This window comes from Neopelma chrysocephalum, unplaced genomic scaffold (genome assembly GCF_003984885.1).
Source record: "Neopelma chrysocephalum unplaced genomic scaffold, ASM398488v2 Primary Assembly neopelma1_59, whole genome shotgun sequence".
NCBI classification, from domain to species: Eukaryota; Metazoa; Chordata; class Aves; order Passeriformes; family Pipridae; genus Neopelma; species Neopelma chrysocephalum.
This window is the reverse complement of record NW_020897714.1, coordinates 3260942-3281744: the sequence shown is the minus strand read 5'-3', so window position 1 is coordinate 3281744 and position 20803 is coordinate 3260942. Positions and strand designations below refer to the sequence as shown.

Sequence of the window (20803 nt, the reverse complement as noted above, 5' to 3'; positions counted from 1 at the left end):
GACCAATGCATTCATTTAATTTTTGTTCTATATTTTATCTTCCAATTTATTTTGGTTAGAGGTAGAATTTTTCTGTTAAAAAATGACCTGATCCTAGACATAGTTTATTTAAATTTCAAAATGAAAAGCTTACTAAGAACAGATAAGATTGATTGCTCTTTCCAACTTAGCATAATTGTATTTCAGGTGAACATCAATTTACTTTAAAGGACACTTCTAAGTAGCAGGCTGCATCATACATAATTCATCAATCACAGCTGCCTTTAACATGATTTACTCAAGCAGATTTCAATGGAATAGAGGGAGTCACATTGTTTTTTATGCTTTGGCTTGTTTGCTTTTAAATAGTTTACGAAATGCTCATTTGTGCTGAATTATTGCTGAAAAGAGTTCATCCTTGGTAATCAGCATGTTGAATTTCTTTCTCTTTGTATAGAAATGTTACCTCTCTAAATTTCTTTTAAAAAGTAGAGTGAATTTTCAAAACATCATTAGGGCAGAGAGCACTCCATGCTCATCAAAGGTAAAAATAAAGCTCAAGGATTTTGCTATGGAGGAAGGGATGGCAAAAATATTTATCTGAAAAGCATTATTGGTTTTAGGGCTGTGTATTTTCTAGTCAGCTTGATACTGTTATTATTTGCTAGACCAGCAGTCAAATGTAGGCGAAGAGTAGCTACTTCCTCAGCTAGTCCTTTATGCAGTTGTCACATGGATAAAATGGCTTCTACGTGGCTATGTACACAAAACAGACACAAAGCCATGTGCCAATTAGAGTGCAATCACTTCATACACCAAGAAATATAGGTGAAACAGGTGGCACTACAATGTGTGTTACACTACTCAGCATCTTCCATCAAATTCAGTTCAGGGACATGGTGGTGCCTCAGATGGTCCCGAAGTAAAGAAACATTTCCACAAACAAATATACAAAACTATACAAATATAGCTTCAAAAGAAAAAAGAGAGAGCAAGAGAAAAGACAGAAATGCCTTTACTTACTTGTAAGCCCATTTGAAACACAGAGTGACCCATAAAGTTAGCCAACATTCTAATTAGAGCTGCACCCTGTGGGAAATAATGGAAAAACAAAGAAGTTACCGGTTTTGAATGTCAATATAATACAATAATAACAATCTGAATTAGGCATTTCCATCCAACAGTATCATCCTGGAAACCTGTGACTAATATAATCTTTATTTGTGCTGGAATGAAAAAGAGAGAGAGAAGACAATGCAAATGCTTACAAAGAAAAGTAAGGAAGCAAACCGATATTGTTAATATCCTGTCCCATATACTGAATATAGCATAGGTGACAAAACACACATGCTCCCTGCTGGAGCATGGATGTGTCAGGTCCACAGCTGGTTGACCCCAGCCCTTCTGTGCACCTGCAGAAATGCCCAGTTTTAAATGAGAGCAAAAAAATAATGTCCATGCCAAACTCTACCTCAGTGATTATTCATAATATTTTAATCTCCATTACACTACTGTACATCAGGATTTAGTGATACTACTTTCCTTTGTAAAAGCCTTCAAGATCTGATGACTGGAAGTGAATCATTTCCATATGAGTTTTATAAGATGTGGATATATATATTTGACTTACTAATAGCCAGCTTATTTTCCAGACTCTCATGCAAAGAGGTAAGTACTTGTCTAGCACTCTTTCTCTGCTTATACCAGTTCTTATCCATTTGCCCCTTCAGGCAAAGCACAGAGATCTAAAAGACAGGTGATTCTAATTCTCAGTACTTACTGCAAGAAACAGACAGATACTTGCCAGAGTAGCTTTTTTTAAGGTGTCCTTTTTGTATTTTCTCACTCTCTCTCAGAAACACAATTGCTGTATATTTTCTCCCTGCATAAGTGCTCTCTTTCAAGCAGAAATACCTTTGCAGATCTGATTTGACAATTTAGCTGTAATATCCCACTCTGCAATCTAATTTCAAGACAACCAGTCTTCTAATCCCATTAATCAAATGTTATACTTAGTACTGATCACTGCATGAGAGGGAGGACGCTTGTGATTTCAAGTCAGTGAATCAAAGGCTGTAAGAAAACATGACAATAGAACTCTACAACCTCAGCAGGAGATGAAGGTTCAGGAATTAGCTTAACACTCAATTAGAAAATAATAATTAAAAAAAAGAGATAAACATTTCATAGACTCAAAAATTCACAGATTCTAAAGCCAAAAGGACTATTACAACAATGTAATCTGATTTCTGCATTAATAGAGGTCAAACAGTAATTTAAGCAAAAACCCTATGGCTTCTTTTTACACAACAGCATCTATTTCAGGAAGATTCAAGAACAGGAAAATGTTTCATAGTACTACATAATGTGTCACAACTAATATTTACTCTCACAGTGAAAATACGTACCTTTTTACTAATTTGAATTTATCTAGCTTCACTAATTCGAATATATCTAGCCTCAGCTTTCAAAACAGAACTTTATGTCTTTTCCTGCTAGATTAAAGTTCAGGGTATTTTGGGGATTTAACAGTTGTCCAATTTTCAGACCATTTTATACATGTTCCACTCATTTTTTACATAGTGACTATCTTTTAAGTATTGAAGGGATCATCCGTAATAAAAAACATTTGAAATAATGACATAAATCAAAAATATTTGTAAATTAATAGTAAATTTTAAGAAAATACAGGTTCTTCATATAGGCAACAACAACAAATACTGTATAGTTAGCAAAGTAATGGAAGGAAAAAAAAATTGAGGAGATGTGTGCAGTTGCAATAGGAATTGAATAGTGCATAAACCAAAACACAGCATTTACATTATTAACATTAGGCTATGTTACGGTGGTATATAATCTTACTGGAAGACCAATCATGTCTGGAACACACAGCAGAATAGAAAATAATTCCTGTCAAAATAGATTATTACCTGAACACACAAGACCAGAGGTCAGGAAGCATTATTGCCCTTATTTTACTAGAGGAACAGAATGAGTAAACTTCTCAGAGACATTTAAGCAGATAAACAGCAGATAAATCTGTTTAAGCAGACAAACAGAAGATTAAAAATATCTAATAAATAGATAAATTCTATTAATCCTGTAAGTAACGGGCAGGGCAGCCCAAAACATCTGTAGCAGAATGAAAAAAAAAAAAACAAACCATAAAATACAAAAGGGATCAATCAAAATCCTTAACAAGAAGATATTTTTCCATTCATCACACATCCCTTTTCCTAATCACTTGTTAGTATTCCAGGATGCCCTTGTTTCTTTCTCACAGTTTATATTTCACACAGTAGCAAAGACATATATTTATATAGGCAACTTAACTCTACTGATTTCTCTGAAAAGTAAGCAAGTAAATACTCCCATTTAATCTTGCCCATTGAGTCTATTTTTCTATCCAGATACCACGAACTATCACATGTAAAGAAATCATAGAATTAGTCTCATAGGTAACATTTAGACACACATTGGAAGGACTGTGGCTGGCCTTTATACAGAAAACAAAATGAAAAAGCAAGCAAAGACTGAATAGCAGAGTCAATGCACAGAGGCAGGACTATTCTCTCAAGATAGACCTCTTTTCACAGCTTCTTTAGAAGTACTTTCTACCAATTAATTACCTTCAGGAAACCCAGAAACCGTACTTATAGCTTCCAGAACAATATGCTTGTCCCAGTTCTGTCATCTTCCCCACTCAGCGAAAGCAAAAGTTTTCTTGACTTATTTAAGGAAGCAAAGGGATTCTAAAGAAAAATGGGAAAACAAAAAAACAGAGACCCTCGAGAGGGAAAAAGTGTCTGGGAGAGAAGGGAAGAGAAACAGGAGCAAACGCAGCCCTTGGTGTGGAGGGAAAAGAAATGGGAGGAAACCACTCATTTCACCTTTCTTGCACTTTTGAGAGCAGGCAGAACAGAGAACAATGATACATTTGTAAGAAAAGCAGAAGCAATCAATACATTCAGAGCTCTGGGAAGGGAAAGATACGGCAGCAAACACCGGCACTCTGACTGGAGAGGAAGAGAAATAGGTTTGCAGGTAGAAGGATAAAAAGCTAGAGATATTAAGGTATAAAGGAGCTTCCTAAAAGGAGGAGTTTGGAAGATGACCCTAACCAGAGGGTTATGGGAGGCAAAGAAGGTATGTGCAGTAAGTTCAGTTAGAGGCACAATGGCTATAACGACCCATAGCCTTGAGGTCGTCTGAATGGCCCAGAGTGCTCACATTTTCACTGCCTACCTGCCTGCCAAGCAGTGAACTGGATGGAGTCCAGAGGACCTATGGTGCCATACCTTCAGAAGAATCACAACGAATCTCTCCTGCTGCAGAGGACGCCCTTTGGAACCTGGCAGCATCACTCTCTGAACACCCTGGCATGCAAGCAGTCTGCCCTCCACTTCACTTCCAAGGCCACTTCTGCTCGGCCAACATTTGTCCAACCGAGAAACAATGTATGGAGTCTTGAGAAACAAACTTGCCTCTCCTATGGTGCAGAATGGCTATTTATTGATGATTTAAGTGCTTTCCTCCAGGTAGTGGATGAGTCAGTACCTTGTCAAGAGGTAAAGCATATTGGTTTAAGAGGTTTGGTGGAAAGCAATTCTTTCCTATTCAAAAAACCATACCTCTGTTCCTGTCAGTGTAAAATCTAACTCACCTTAAGCCATTGTACCATATCTTAATATGTCTACTCAGACAAATACACTAGTTATTAATTCAGTGATTAATGGCACTGCCTGGCTCTGGTGAAGCACTGCTTATTAGCAGATCTCAGAAGTGCTCTGTTAGACATTGATTCCAATATTCTGCTAATTAAAGGGAAACCGTGGCACACTATAGTGAAATCATTTGCCAAAGATACCCAGCATGCTCCTTGCATAACCTATGACACAGTTGAAGCTTCCTCAGACTCAGCACTGTGCCTCCATGGCTATAGGAAAGGAAGGTAGAACATATTGGCTACTACAGGGAAATTAAGTGCTCCTACAGCCCTTTTTTGCATAGTGCTCTTGAGAAAAGGCATGCTCCTGGGCAATGAGCCAACAGTGCCTGAAGGGATGGAAGTTTATGCTCTTTCTTTCCCTAAAGAAACTTGACACTCGCATCATGGTAAACACAATGCATAAGAAAAATTAGGGGTAAAATTCCTTTATATGTAAACTGAACATGTCTTTGAAATCTACAAAATCCAGACACAGTTAAGGTATTCAGTTTAATTTTCTCCACGCCATCATAAAATAATGTGATTGAAACTTGACCTCAGATTAGTTGTAACTAATTTTTAAAGACCCACTCCTCCTCTGGCATCACTACAGATCACAATTACTGTACCTGTGACTACAGTTACTTTAGTCCTTTAGACTTCTCTTACAGTCAATGGGCTACACTTCATCTAATCTTAAAGTAGACCTCAGATCAGAATAAGCACCCATCTCTTGTAATTCACACCAAAAGTAGCCTTGAGTGACTACCTCATATGTAGTACCATATGTACCACATCTGCACTGCAGACATCTAAAGTGCACTGTCCAAAAAGACCATACAGAGACTGGTTCCCCACTGTGCAGGGAAGAGAATTTCTGAATTGTGAAGATACAAAACTGGTGTGAAACCATCCTTTTGTATATACACAGTCAAATAACATATATTTTGCTTTATTCTACATGCCATACTTTTATATAAGAAGACCAGCAAAGGCCCTGAAGAGAGGGCAGAGTGCTTGCTAGCTGAAAGTGGATGCTCTATACTGAGCAGACAACAAAGAAAAGCACTTGAAATGAAGAATTGGTGAAGAAGTTGCAGTGAATGGAACAAGATAAAAATAAGCAAACCAGCACATAAGGTTATGCAGAAGGCAGCAGGCACAGACAAGGGGCCGCGTGTGAAGAGATACGAATAAGCTGGAAACTCATTCATCATTATTCTTTGAAGAACCAAAAATTATGTCAGTATTCTAAAAAGCTCTCAAGAGAGAAAAATACCAGCAACAAAACAGAAAGCATGAACTACAGGTCACTCTTGTAAGGGTGAAATAACTGATTATTTTGTAAATGCGTTAAAGAGTGGGGGAAGGAAAAGAGTTCATAAAAAAGAGATCAGAAAAAGCATAGCTCTTTCATCCTCCTTCCCACCAAAACTTTTCATTTCTTTCCTGTAACATCAATTTCTTTTTCCTTTTGGTTGTGCTTTTGTTGGTTTTGTTTTAACCATAGGATTGAGATTCATCTGAGTGCAATCGCATACACTGTAGCTAACTGATATTTTTTCAGTTGCAGACAGCTGAGCCAGCTGCCTAGACCCCCTTTAAAGGCAATGAAGACAGGAGCAAGCACTTCAGTTCACCCTGGTTCATCTCATCCAAAGACATGCATCTAAAATAGGACTGATGAATTTCACCCTAAAGGTGCCTGTTTGGCACATCACTGATGATAAAGGGAGATGAGAGGACTACTCAGTTACAGGAGTCTACACAGTGAATATCTCAAGTGAGGTGATATGAATCTCTCTGAAGATATTTCATCCTGTAACTTACAAAGCAACATTAGAAAACATGGAAGAGTAAATAGTGGAAAAACACCTCCTTGAGTTTGCAAAGTCTGAGACACCAGCTGGCAGGCTTACCTATCAATTTATCTCATATAACATCAAATATCAATCACACCGATTAGACAGAGCTCAATTTATTTCTTCTTCACCGAACATCCACCTTGCCATCCTTCTTTAAGAATTAAAGCTGTTTAATTTAGTTCAGAATGATCCTTTTCATGAAACAAAAATCAGGAAATATCCTGGTATGAAAAACACCACCGTGGTATCCAAGGTGTAAGAAGGGAGTGAGATGCTGAGGAGAGGAGCATTGGGCTACCAACAAAAGTTATATAACTGAAATTCTAAAAAAGAAATTTAATATGTCAATTTTCCACAAAACCTTCACACATCCAGTTTGCTTTTTCTTCTCTCATTTAAAAAACAAAACCAAAACCAATATTGAATATGGGTGATTTATTAACATTCTTCTATTGTGCAGCAGTCAGTTCAAAATCAGTCTTGATTAATATGTAAGAGCACCACTTGTTTTTCAAATACAGTGGGACACAAATAGAAGACCTACTGTTATTTTTCTGTGTGATGTGTACCTGAAATTAAAGATAAGGTTACTTTCTCTCTAGCTAAAGGAAATGTGAATTACTCTATCCTCTGCCTCAATTACCTAAATGCTATTTGTATTGTTAGAACCATTATTAGCAACAGTAAGTTCTTATAATCATCTTCATTGATTAGAACAAAATTCAGACCACATACAGGCACCCACAAAGGCATCATTATTTCATAAAGACCTCCTGATTTAAGATGAGAATCACTATACAAAGTTTCACGGCTACTAGTATATACCTGATATATACTAGTATTAGGGGTTTTTTAATGAATCAGTCACAGTACACACACGTTAAACAGTTCTCTCCTTAAACTATTTACCTGAGCTATAGGCAAGGTGCCTTGTCAAAGACATCTTACAAAACCCAGTAATTACTGACTCCACCTCAAGAACTCTATCTGATTAGTAAGACAGAATCTCTCTTTGCAGCATATAGGTTGCTTTTTTTCTTTAAAATGCTGAATATATTTTTACAGTTCTCCATCAAATAGAAGCCTAAGGATATTCACAATCAAATAGGTTCTTAAGCAAATGAGTATCACTTCATTTCAGTTCAAAGTTCCCGAATTCGTACATTATTCTTTATTTCCCAAAATTGTGGATAATTCTGTGAGTCTCAGTTCATTTCAAATATTAGAAGATCATGTAAACAAGCACTCATACAAAGAATGCACATTTGTACTTCAATTTTGTAATGCGAACACTAGCCAACAAGTAATATCCAAGTCACGTTTTTCAAAATAATCATTCTTTGTTGGTACTAAGCAACCACAGCTGGATGCTCCATGAAATTTAGCTTATTGACAAAAACACAGCATGAAATAAAAGTCAGAGAATAATGTACATCAAACATGTAGCAAAAATGTGACATTTTAAAAAGAACTTGTACATAAAATTAAAAAACCCACCAGAAATGAAATCTGTTGAATCTTGGAGATACTTAACAGAAAAAAATATGTTTTGACTAAGTTGCATCTGCAGAATTGGCTGAAACGTAGACACACAGAATAGTGTATATATATGTAAGGGAACTATTTAAAAACTTGGTCAACTGATCTGCTGTGTTACACTACATGCAGTGCACTGAGTTAACTGAATTGTTACCCTCAGCACGATAAAGAAGAGGATAAAGAGATGTAAGAAGTCTGACTGCAATGTCCGTTGAGCAGCTGGTCTGACCTTAAGCAAATCAACACGCATTCCCTAGTTCTCCTGTGTGAACAACTGAAAACTGGGTAACCACTTTCAAATTCAGGTGTTACACTTTAGTTGCATTTCCTTAAGCATACATATTCATCATACATTCTTGCTTTTCTCATTTTCCCTCAAAGGGAGAAGTCCAGTCATTCCTCAGCTCCCATTCAGAAGTTTATACTGAAATGTATTTTATTTTCCTACCTTTGTCATCTAAACAGTCTTTCATGGTACATGGCCTTACTCTGATGGTTGTGGAATAAGAGTGTCCTCTTCATGACATCAGTTAAAACACGATACTGTGGCAGGCTCCAGAGAGACCTTTCCTAAAGTACTTCTATGGAGTTGTAAGAGCAGAGATAATTGCAAAGGCTTCTCTGGAATTCTTCAGCTGTCTCTATCAAAAATATCTCATCTCTGAGAACTGCAGAAGTATTCAATAAGAAATTCTTTTCAGGGAATTAATTACATTGTATCATGAGTCATCAGCACTAAATTCCTCTTTCATTTTCAGAAACCTAACACTGTAATACAACAGCATAGCTCTTTTCTGTATTCTCCAATGGCACCTCTAAATATTACAAGAAAAAAATGAAGCTTAATGAATGTGAATTTGATAAGTGTGAATGCTCTTTATTTGATTAGGATAACAGAACATATTTGTTTAAATGAGTAAACACATGCCTATGATTTCCTTCCTGTGGCAGAAATGTAAAACGTTTAAATAAATTCTTAGAGGCTTTCCCTTTGGAAAGCCCACATAAAAGCCATAAGAAGTAAGGAAGAAGATAGGTAGATGCAGGTTACGCAGCACACAAGTACAAAATGTCACAATATGAGACTATCCTGAGGGTCTTAGTCCAGGCCATTGCTTAGTGACACACTGAAGTACCTTAAGCACACAAGCAATCGAACTTAAATTCCACAGCCTACACACATAAAATTGAACAAATAACTATGTACTTAGCTAAATGTGGGTCTGATCAGTTCCCCTGCACTTTGTAATAAATTGTTAAAAAGGGAATACATTCATTAAAAGGAGCCCAAACAAAACCATCCCTAACTGCTTTTAACAATACAGACCAGAAAAAAAAAATCAAGTCATTTAATTCATCTTCTTTATTTTTTAAAGCAATAGAATTTCCAATTGATATTTGCTTATCAAGCAGTGCACACTCACAAATTATTGTGCTGCTGATACTCAGCAATGAAAACAAGATATACTTTAATAAAGAAAGTAAGCTTACACTATTTTTAAAACTTTATTAACAGCATGGGTAAGCCAGTATCTTTAAAATCAGCGAATACACCTACAAACTTGTAATATACTGTGCTAAATCCTCAAAGATGCATAAAGGGATTTTATGTTGGTTTTATAGAATAAAAGGCCATTTATCTGATGCCAAAACACCACTGAAAAAGCAACATTATATTCAAGGAGAGCTTTTCACTTGGAAATCATAATCATTTTCTATTCTGACAAACACAGCTGTTCTAAGGCTGGATAATACCAAAATGGTCAGATGGTACAATGGCTTTGGTGAAATGCTTGTCTTAGACATAAATTCCATTGCAAATTTTAAGAACATGACACAAAGAATAAAATTCAGGGGTAAATGACCATAACTAATCATGCTCTTCAGGTGGATATTGTCACATCATTTTCTTTGAATAATAAAATGTTAGCCATCATCCAGACAAAATGCTATCAGGACTCAATTTACAACAGGAGTTTTATTTCCCACCACCACCAGAATCTCTCTTAAATGTTCTGACACCAATGACAAGGACAAAGGCACATCATACTTTTTCATTAACTGCTTCTATATGGAAATCTTGAAGAAAAAAAATATTTTTTTCAGTTCGCTAAATACCACATAAGAATCTCAATCCATTTGCCTAAGACTGATTTGCAACTGACTATAACTAAACCTGTAATTCTACTTTCTCTCTGTTAATGCCTCCTTTAAGCTTCATAAATTATCTGGTACTTACACATATGTTTAAAAACCAACAGCAACAACAACAAAACTGTGCCAGAGGCTGTTCCAGAGAGTTCCCTCCTGAATAGAAGTCCTGCAGGATCATATTTTGATCAAAATATTGACCATAGTCTTACATCAAGTTTTTTGTTCCTTTTACTCTATCTCATTATCTCCACTTCATTTTCTATTTCTAATTCTTACTATTTGCTCCAAGTTACTTTAACACTTGTAATTGTTGCTCTTCTTTTACTGATCTAAACTAGGATGTATATCAGCAAAATCAGTCCTTGCCTTTACACAGGCATTGTTTTTTGGACTCCTTCAGGGGAAAAAAAAAACAGATGCTACCTGTAACTTCCTGCTTTGCCCTTTGCTGAAAATCACAGAATCACAGAATATGCTGAGTTGGAAGGGGCCCACAAGGATCAAGTCCAACTCTTAGCCCTGCACAACATCATCCCCAGGACTCACACCATGTGCCTGAGAGTATCATCCAAGTGCTTCTTGAACTCTGTCAGCCCTGATGCTGTGATCACTGCCCTCAGGAGCCTGTTACAGTACCCAACCAAAAGGTGAAGAACCTCTTTCTAATATCCAACCCAAACCTCCCCTGACACAACTTCTGTCATTCCCTCGAGTCCTGTCACTCATCACCACACAGAAGAGATCAGTGCCCATCCCTCCTCTTCCCCTCACAAGGAACTTGTAGACTGCTGTGAGGTCTCGTCCAGGCTGAACAAACCAAGTGACCTCAGCCGCTCCTCCCACAGCTTCCCCTCAAGGCCCTTCACCATCTTCATTGCCCTCCTTTGGACATTCTCTAAGAGTTTAATATCTTTCTTATATTGCAGTGCCCCAAACTGCACACAATATTCAAGGTGAGGCCGCCCCAGTGCAGAGCAAAGCGGGACAATCCTCTCCCTTGAACGGCTGGCGATGCTCTGCCTGATGCCCTCCAGGACACAGTTGGCCCTCCTGGCTGCCAGGGCACTGCTGACTCAGATTCAACTTGCCATCAACCAGGACCGCCAGGGCCCTTTCCGTGGCACTGCTTTCCAGCGCCTCATTCCCCAGTCTGGGAGACGAACATCCAGGGTTGCCCCATTCCAGGTGCAGAATCTGGCACTTCCACTTATTGAACTTCATATGGTTGGTGATTGCCCAGTCCTCTGATTTGTCAAGGTCTCTCTGCAGGGCCTCCCTGCCTTTGAGAGAGTCAACAGCTCCTCCCAGCTTTGTGTCATCTGCAGACTTGCTTAGTATCCCTTCCAGTCCTGTGTCCAAGCCATTTATGAAGATGTTGAAGAGCACAGGGCCTAAGATGGAGCCCGTGGAACCCCACTAGTGACAGGTCACCAGTCTGATGTTAGCCCACTCACTATTACCCTCTGTGCTCCACCCCTGAGCCAATTGCTCATCCACCACATGATGTGTTTATCCAGCTGTGTGCTGGACATTTTGTCCAGAAGGATCCTGTGAGAGACAGCATTCAAAGCTTTACTGAAATGCAAAAGATGACATCACCTGGCTTCCCTTGATCAGCTAGGTGGGTTACCTTGTCATAGAAGGAAATCAGATTTGATAAGCAGGACTTTTCTCTCATGAAGTCGAGCTAGCTGTGACCTATGACAGCGTTGTCTTTCAGGTGTTTTTCAATACTTCCCAGAATAATCTTCTCCAGAACTTTACCAAGCACTGAAGTAAAACGACCATTAAAAAGTAGAAACAGAGAAGCATTTCAGGAACTCTGTTGCATAGGCTGGTGTACCTCCATATATACTTACCTTTATCAACACCTTATGTTGAGCCATAGAAACATCTGAGACACAGATGCACTGTTTTGTTCCTTCTACTCCCTGTTGGGAAAAGAAGGATGGTAGGGCAGTGTTTATATCTACTGTTGCCATTTCTGCTCTGATCACCTTCTCCAGCCCTTTTGCCACCGCCTTTCCATGGGGAACAGGCAGAAGACTTGTACCACAATAGGTCATGTCTTCCCAATCACTCTACCCTGACTAAGCGATCTAGTCTAATGAGTTCTTCTTTAAAGAAATGCTTCTATTAACATTTGTGCTCTATCTTTATTATTTCTAATCAAACTCATATATAATTGTCCCTGGTGTGGGGAACATAACACTCCTGAAGCACTTGTCCATGTGTGGCTGCTTATATCTCACACACAGTGGTTTTTATGTTTTTTCTTCAGAAAATAATATCTTAGCATATACTAAACAGTGTAAAGGGTTAATGACAGTTTTTCCTGCTTGAGTCAGGAAGGTGTGTAGACACCTGAAGAGAGGTATTTTAAGTATCTTGAAGCACCTGCCTAGCTTTATGTACTGGCACCCACTGGATGGACTGGGACAGCCTGTATACTTTAAGTCAGGTACTCTTGGGGCTGCTCTGATCTTGAACCTATAGGTTTCACTGACTGAGTTTTGATGACTTTCATATTGGAAGCAGTAACAACCTGCAGCCTTTTATCTAAACAGAAAGACATTATTTTCATTACAAGATACCTACTCTGTTACAATGCATTAGGAACAAATGGCTCCTGAAAGCACCTTCTTCAATCTGGGCACTGACCTGTTGCACTCACAAGACATGGAAGAGAAATCAGCATCAGGTGAATGTGCACCCAGAAGTTAATGGCACTCACAGACAACATCACAGCTAAATTAAGGAGAACAAAAAGCTCTCCCTTTATACTGCAGTAAGAGAGTGGGTTCTAAAGTCATCTGTATTTTAAGATTTTTAACTAACTGGATACTATCTTATGTTATTGATTTAATTAAGTGAAAAGTTAAAAATAGAACGTATTTTACTATTTATATGCATTTATCTAGTATTTTTTCACTGTTAATGAGCTACTCTCACTATTCTGTAGTCACTTCATAGATGCACATCATCACAATTTCATTGCACTCACGAATGGGTTTTCTTACAAACTAATATTTCTGCTTTTACTGGACAGAATACATGTTTGGAATGGGAGTTCTTTTTGTGGTTTTTTTTATTACAGTGCCAATATCCTTCCTAGTGCCTGAGGAATAGAATTAAAAAGAATGAAGTTTTTGGAGAGCCCTTCTAGTGACTGCATTAGCCCTACTGCTGTTCCACATTCTTGCAGAACATGCTATGCTGTAAATTTTCAGAGAGAATTACACTCAAAAGGGTGAGCAAGCCACTGCTTTCAATTTCTTAAATTCTCCTTTGCCAGAACTGTATATTGTTATTGCAGTACACAGGAAGCCAAGTATTTTTCTCTGTGTAAACTTTTAGTTGAACAGATTTTCTAATGCAGAGTGTTGCTTTAGAGGAGAGGCAGGGAGTATGGTCTCCCTCTATTACTATCAGAAATATATCTTTCTTCCATCACTTGACATAGAAAGCAGGAAAAAGCATTTTTAAAGAAGTGGTATAGAGTTAAGTAGGAAAAGGAAATTATATAGAGAGAGAGGTTTAGGAAATAATTAATTGTTTGCATTATAAAGTCAGAGCCAGTAACTGATCTCACTGCTGAGATTCACTTTGCTTACAGGAAGGAAAAAAAAATAATATTCTTCCCTATTCCGGTCATCTTCCTCCTTGTTTTGATTATTGTTTGTCACTTGCCAAGACATATTCTACTGGGGGTACTTTTACAGTTGCATTCCATTGTATTGGTCTTGCTCTGATTGCTGCCAGAATCTTCAACCAACACCCTTCAAAGCATCCAGCAGGCTGATAGAAACAACTTCAGATATCTGGCTCTCTACAAGTCCTTACATCCCTTCCCTTATCTGGCTGTGGCTGCTCATCTAGCGCTATGACTCCTTTAGTTGTGTCTGGGATCTCTCTCCCACACACTGCTCTGGGTCTGGCTGCTCCCTTTGAGATGCAGCTGCCTTGTTTCTCCATTTTATTACAGCTGGCTGTTCCTCGCTGATTGTTGCTCCTCATGTTTTTCTTGCTGCACTCCCTCCTCTGATGCTGCAGCTCTCCAGGGCTATGATTCCTGTTGTCAGTTATTTCTAGTGTGAAAAGGCTGTCACGCTTTTTGCTTTGATTTAACAATCCTCAGATCCACTCTTGTGTTCAACAGGCTATACTTTCTACTGCACTTGGGATATAAACACTTTTCCCATCATTGTGGGAGGACACTATCTCACTTCCAGCTGCACTAGGAAGACATATCCACTCTCTGATGTAACTTGAGAGCCTTGAATCATCTACCAGTACTGTTTATTAATGAACTATCACGACTTCACATTTTTCTCTACATATTTGTGACCCTAATGGAGGATGACGTGCTCCTATCTGAAGAACGACTAGTATGATGCTTTTAAAAGAGGCAAGCATTACCTTCAACAGCTTTAGTAGAAAAACATCATGTGCTGCCAGGCTGCACTCTGCTTATGGGATTACCTGAATGCCATTCTTCAGGTGTTTGTGTCATGAGATTTCTCAACATGTGCAATCACTGAGGACAAGAAAGTGGAAATGAAAAATATATTCAGCTCTGAGGCATTTAATTAGCACATTTGCAATGGTCATTTCTTTAGTGTATGGAAAGAAAAAGAGGCATATCTTTAAAATGACAGCTGAGTGTCTAAAAGAGATGGGCACTTTAATGGTGTCTAACTGATTTATGCCATCTTGATGACAGTACAGACAATGAAATGATAATGACATTCTATGACTGTCATTTCACTGAACAAAAATTAGATGGGGAAAGTTTCATCATTTCCATATCATGTAGAAAACTGTGAAAAGAGAAAAGAGATCATATGGACAATCCAAAGTCTCAGGGAGCACAAGATGGACATTTAAAAAAAAAAATTAGAAAGAATGAAAAATCAAATTCCACAATGTAGGGGAAAGATACTGCACAACAGTGGTACACTGCTAAAAGACATTTGATTTAAGGCAGCTGAAAAGTCCTCACTGATGGTCCTGATTCAAAGTTTACTAGAGTCACCAGAAAAAAATTTCCAAGAACTTAATATTTTACAGCCATTTAAAAGATCAGTCAACAGACAACCAAAAAGTCATTCCAGAAACACCAGTAGCACTATCCCTTCCAGCAGGGCTCATTGTGTAAGTAGGACTTTGAAGCACCTGAAAATATTTAAGCACATACCTGACCAGGTGAAAGCCTTCAGTATAATTTTACAGTTTGGATTTTACATTGGCAGACACCAGAGAGCTAGAAGAATAGGCAAATATTGTAGATATCTAATAAATTAGCTTAATTTCCATAGCTGAAATGTAAGCAACGCATGCATGCATACCAGGTTACATAGGAGTGAAACAATGTAAGATGTACAATACCTTAAATTTGGTCTAATTTATCCTCAGACAGAAACAGTGTCAGGTGTTTGGAGGAAGGTATAGAAACAGTGAAAAGAGCAGCTACAAAGTCAAGTGTGGAAAGTTTCTTCCTATTAGATTTTGCTTGTGTCTAAACCAAAAGGATGAATGGCTACAGAGACTAGTAGAAAGACAAACCATTAGACAGGAAAATGAATAAAAGAGTAGGTATTTTAACCTCTTCACCTATGCAAGTATGAAAGTAAATTCTTCCATTGCCATTCCCCAAGGTGGTTTGCCAGATCTGGTAACTGGGTTCAAAATTTACAGGATCATGCCTTTCTATGAATACATTCAGTGTCACCTAAGGTTTGGGAGGTGGCCATCAGAGAAGCTGAGTGGAGATGCTGCTCTATCCACTGGGCATGGCCCCTGTTACACTGAAAAAGGAAGAAGGACACAAGACAGAGATTGTTCTGTAATCTGCACAGATAACAGACCTATTAGCCTGCATGAAATAGCAAACAGTACACAGATCTGTCCTACTGTCCTATTTTGTCATTTCAGTGTAAATTAAAATTACTTAGGGCCCGGCCCGGAACTCGGGCGCGCGGCACGGCCCAGCCCCGGGCACTCGGGCCCGGCCCCGGACATGGAAAGGAGAAAGAGGGGGGGAGCTTCGCCAGCGCGGACTGTGCCCTCGTGGGAGATAAGAGGGGGAGCCTCAGAGTACACAGAGGAGAAGGACAACTCTAAACCCGGGCAGATGGAGCTCGCTTAGCCCTGTAAGGCCATCCATCTAAGAGAAGGTCACTCTAACTAAACCTACGTCCTGAGGACCTCGCTGCTACCGTCCAAGCTCATTCGGCCCTGGCAGATGAACCTTAGGATTAAAGGGTAGGTTCAGTTCCACGCACACTGTGTCTCACCTAAAAAATCCATTGCGCAGGCTCGAAGGCCTTACCCACATTTGCAAAGCCCTGTAGTGACATCTTCTACAAATGCAGTCACACAAAGATCAAAAGACGAAGGCACATACACCTGCCTCCAAAGGTGTACCCAAATTAACTCTAGCATGCTGGAACATCAGAACCATGCTCGATTCTGCAGATAGCGGACATCCTGAGCGTCGGTCTGCCCTAATTGCCCATGAACTGGCTCGTCTCAGCATCGACATTGCTGCTCTCAGCGAAGTTCGCCTTCACGAGGAAGGCAGCCTTAGAGAACACGGTGCCAGTTACATACTCTTTTGGTCAGGTACACCCAGAACTGAAAAGCATCTCTCAGGAGTCGGCTTCATGATCAAAAACTCTACTGTCCCTAAACTCGAAAATCTGCCGACAGGTCATTCTGACCACATTATCTCCCTATGCCTTCCACTAAACAACAAGCAACACGTTGTCCTCTTTAGTACATATGCCCCAACTCTCCAAGTTGACCCTGCTGAAAAAGATAAATTTTACACCGACCTGCGCTGCCTTACCCAAAAGGTTCCTGCAGATGATAAGATCATTATCCTTGGTGATTTCAATGCCAGAGTAGGAAAGAATTTTCATACCTGGAAAGGAATATTAGGCAAGCATGGTGTTGGAAGCTGCAACGATAATGGTAGACTTCTGCTAGAATTCTGTGCGGAGCAACAGCTCACCATCACTAATACTATCTTTCAGCAGAAAAACAATCTGAAGACAACCTGGATGCATCCCAGATCCAAGCATTGGCACCTCATCGATTATGTCTTGGTGCGACGGAGAGATGTCTGCGATGTCCACCACACCCACGTGATGCCCAGTGCAGAATGCCAAACAGACCATCAGCTTGTGCGCTGTAAAGTTAACCTCAACCTTAAATTCAAACCCAAAAGGGGCAGTATCCCAAGAAGGAGACTCCAAGTTAACAACCTCCAATCAGCCACAGTGAGAAACAAATTCCAGGCTAATCTTCAAACTAGGCTTGAAAGCCATTCCATAGATTCTACAGATACCTCTCCTAAAACACTTTGGCACCATATTAAAAACAACATCCTGCAGTCCTCTGAAGAATCCTTAGGGTTCTCCCTCAAGAAGAACAAGGACTCGTTCTATGAAAACAATCAAGAGATCCAGGAATTGTTGAGGAGGAAGAGAACCGCCCACCAAGCACACCTTGTGCTGCCAACCTGTCACGTAAGAAAAGCAGCCCTTTGCCTTGCATGCAGCAAGCTCCAACAGAAACTCCGTGACATACAGAAAAGTGGTGGACCAATCTAGCTGAAAAAACACAATTATGCGCAGACACGGGTGATCACAGAGGATTCTATGAGGCCCTGTAAACAGCATACGGGTCTACATACCAAGTCTAAAGTCCTCTACTCAGCGCTGATGGTCAAACGCTTCTAACAGATAAAACCTCCATTCTGAATCGATGGTCTGAACACTTTCAAACTCTTTTCAGTACTAGCTGTGTAGTTCAAGACTCAACTATTCAGTCCATCACACAACAACCGATGAAGTATGAATTGGATACTGCCCCCACTTTAGGTGAAACCCTTAAGGCCATACAGCAGGTGAAAATTGACAAGGCAGCTGGGGCTGATGGAATTCCACCTGAAGTCTGGAAACATGGGGCCCTTGCACTCCATGCTAAATTTCATGAGTTTGTGGTGCGCTGTTGGGAACTAGGTGAACTACCTTCAGACCTTCGAGATACAGTCATCATCACCTTATATAAGAAGAAAGGAATTAAATCAGACTGTTCAAATTACCGTGGTATCACTCTGCTCTCCATTGCTGGCAAAATCCTGGCAAGAATACTTTTGAACAGACTAATACCCACTATAGCAGAAGGAATTCTACCTGAAAGCCAATGTGGTTTCAGAGCCAACAGGAGTACCACAGACATGGTATTTATTCTCAGACAACTGCAAGAGAAGTGTAGGGAACAGAACAAAGGTCTCTATGTAACCTTTGTTGACCTCACCAAGGCCTTCAATACTGTGAGCAGAAAAGGTCTATGGCAGATTTTGGAAAGCTTAGGTTGTCCCCCCAAGTTCCTTAAAATGATCATCTCACTCCATGAGGATCAGCACGGCCAAGTCAGATATGGCAACACACTTTCTGAGCCCTTTCTAATAAAGAATGGTGTGAAACAAGGCTGCGTTCTCACATCAACCCTATTCACAGTCTTTTTCAGCATGATGCTCCAAAGGGCCACGGCAGACCTCGAGGGTCAGGACGGTATCTACATTGGATACCGTACTGATGGAAGCCTATTCAACCTAAGGCGACTGAAGGCCCACACTAAGACCTTAAACCATCTTGTCTGGGAGCTGCTCTATGCTGATGACGCCACCCTTGTCGCCAACACAGAAGCAGCTCTGCAGCGTTTAACATCCTGCTTCGCAGACGCTGCTGAGCTCTTTGGGCTGGAAGTCAGCTTGAAGAAGACAGAAGTTCTCTATCAACCTGCACCTCAAGAAGTCTTCCATCATCCCCATATCACCACTGGCCAATCAGAGCTCAAATCAGTCCAGCAGTTTAATTACCTAGGCAGCCTCATCTCCTCAGATGGTAAGATTGACGGAGAGATAGACAACGGGTTAGCAAAGGCATATAGTGCCTTTGGAAAGCTTCATAAAAGAGTTTGGCGAAATAAACACTTGAAGAAAAGTACAAAGATCAGTGTTTACAGAGTCATAGTGCTGTCTACTCTCTTATACGGACCTGAATCATGGGTCATCTACCACCACCACCTGCGAGTCCTAGAACGCTTCCATCAATGCTGCCTCTGTACAATCCTAAACATCCACTGGTCAGACTATGTGACTAACACGTCTGTTCTAGAACAAGCAGCAGTCACAAGTATTGAGGCCATGTTGCTGAGAACACAGCTGTGCTGGGCAGGGCACGTCTCAAGGATGAAGGACCACCGCCTCCCTAAGATCCTGCTTTATGGTGAACTTGCCACCGGCTGCCGCAAGAGAGGAGCCCCGAAGAGAAGATACAAGGACTCCCTGAAACATCATCTCAGCCTTGGTCAGATTGATCAACATAACTGGTCTACTCTGGCCTGCAATTGGGAGCTCTGGAGACACACTATAACACTGCTGATGCTTTTGAGAAAGCACGCAGGATCACTCTCGAGGAGAAAAGACAACGCAGAAAGATTCGTGCCTTGCAGAATATACCACCTAAGGAGTCTTTTTGCTGTGCCATTTGCAACCAGACATGCCTGTCTCATATTGGCCTTTTTAGCCACCAGCGCGCTTGTAACAAACGTGGGTAGAGCCCTCCCCAAATCTTCATTCGTGAAGCCTAGCCATGATGATGAAAAGTACTTAACATTTGCAAAGTGTTCATAAGATGAAGCGTTAAGTATTACTGTTAACTGTGTGATATTACTATTATCATACTAATTAGAAAAATAACTAGCTTGAAATATTAAGATATTGATGTGAGATAAGCCTCTGAACCTACCCAGGTTCACCAGTAAACATATGATTGAAACATTTAAACAATGAGAACATTCAGTAGGCTAAGAGCTGCTGGCTATTATAGCTTAATTGACCAAGAATGATGTTTTCAAAGCTAGCTAAAGGACTTCTGAAAATGTTACTTGGGCTCTTGAGTGACTCCAATATTTTAAAATCTTTCCCTAAGTATTATTGGTTTCTATATTACATTGTAGACCTATTACATGGTCATGTACACACACACACTCTTGCCCATTGTAAAAGGCATAAGATCCTTATCCAGAGGATCAAGGTGAAGTTGTTGCTGTCTAGGAATAACTGATGACTATAAGAGAGGATATACCTCCTTTTTAGCCCAGAATGAGCACTGGATAAACCGGAGGTTCAGTCACCATGTCAGTGCTATGCTGCTGCTGTCTTGCTACAGTCTGTTGTTAGGCAGCTAATGATGCAGAAGATTATCAGATGCAAAGGTGATAGTCAAATGACTCTTGTCATTGGAGAGCTCCCTACAGGAAGGCTGCAGGCAGTAGCAGAGAATAAGCATGTAGTATAATGGAAACCTCCAGCTTTCAGGCCACAGGATAACAGCAAGCCCAGTCATGTGATGGAGGAGGGGAAAGTGTGCAGCCCTCTCACTTCTGCACAGAAGCTGTTCAGTCCAAAAACTGGCCAAAAGACTTTCTATTCATTGAAATAAAATTGGAAATTGCATGAATCTAATACATATTCCTTTGCCAA

At 39.8% G+C, this 20803-nt stretch overlaps 1 protein-coding gene across 2 annotated transcripts in view; it reads right to left on the bottom strand.

Annotated features, from left to right (window-relative positions):
- Window positions 1-20803, bottom strand: part of TRHDE (thyrotropin releasing hormone degrading enzyme) — a 215319-nt gene that overhangs the window by 90545 nt on the left and 103971 nt on the right. For both annotated transcript variants that reach the window (XM_027679720.1, XM_027679721.1), the window contains one exon: window positions 1003-1068. In XM_027679720.1, coding sequence (XP_027535521.1) covers window positions 1003-1068 — 66 coding nt within the window. The remainder of the gene's footprint in view (window positions 1-1002; window positions 1069-20803) is intronic.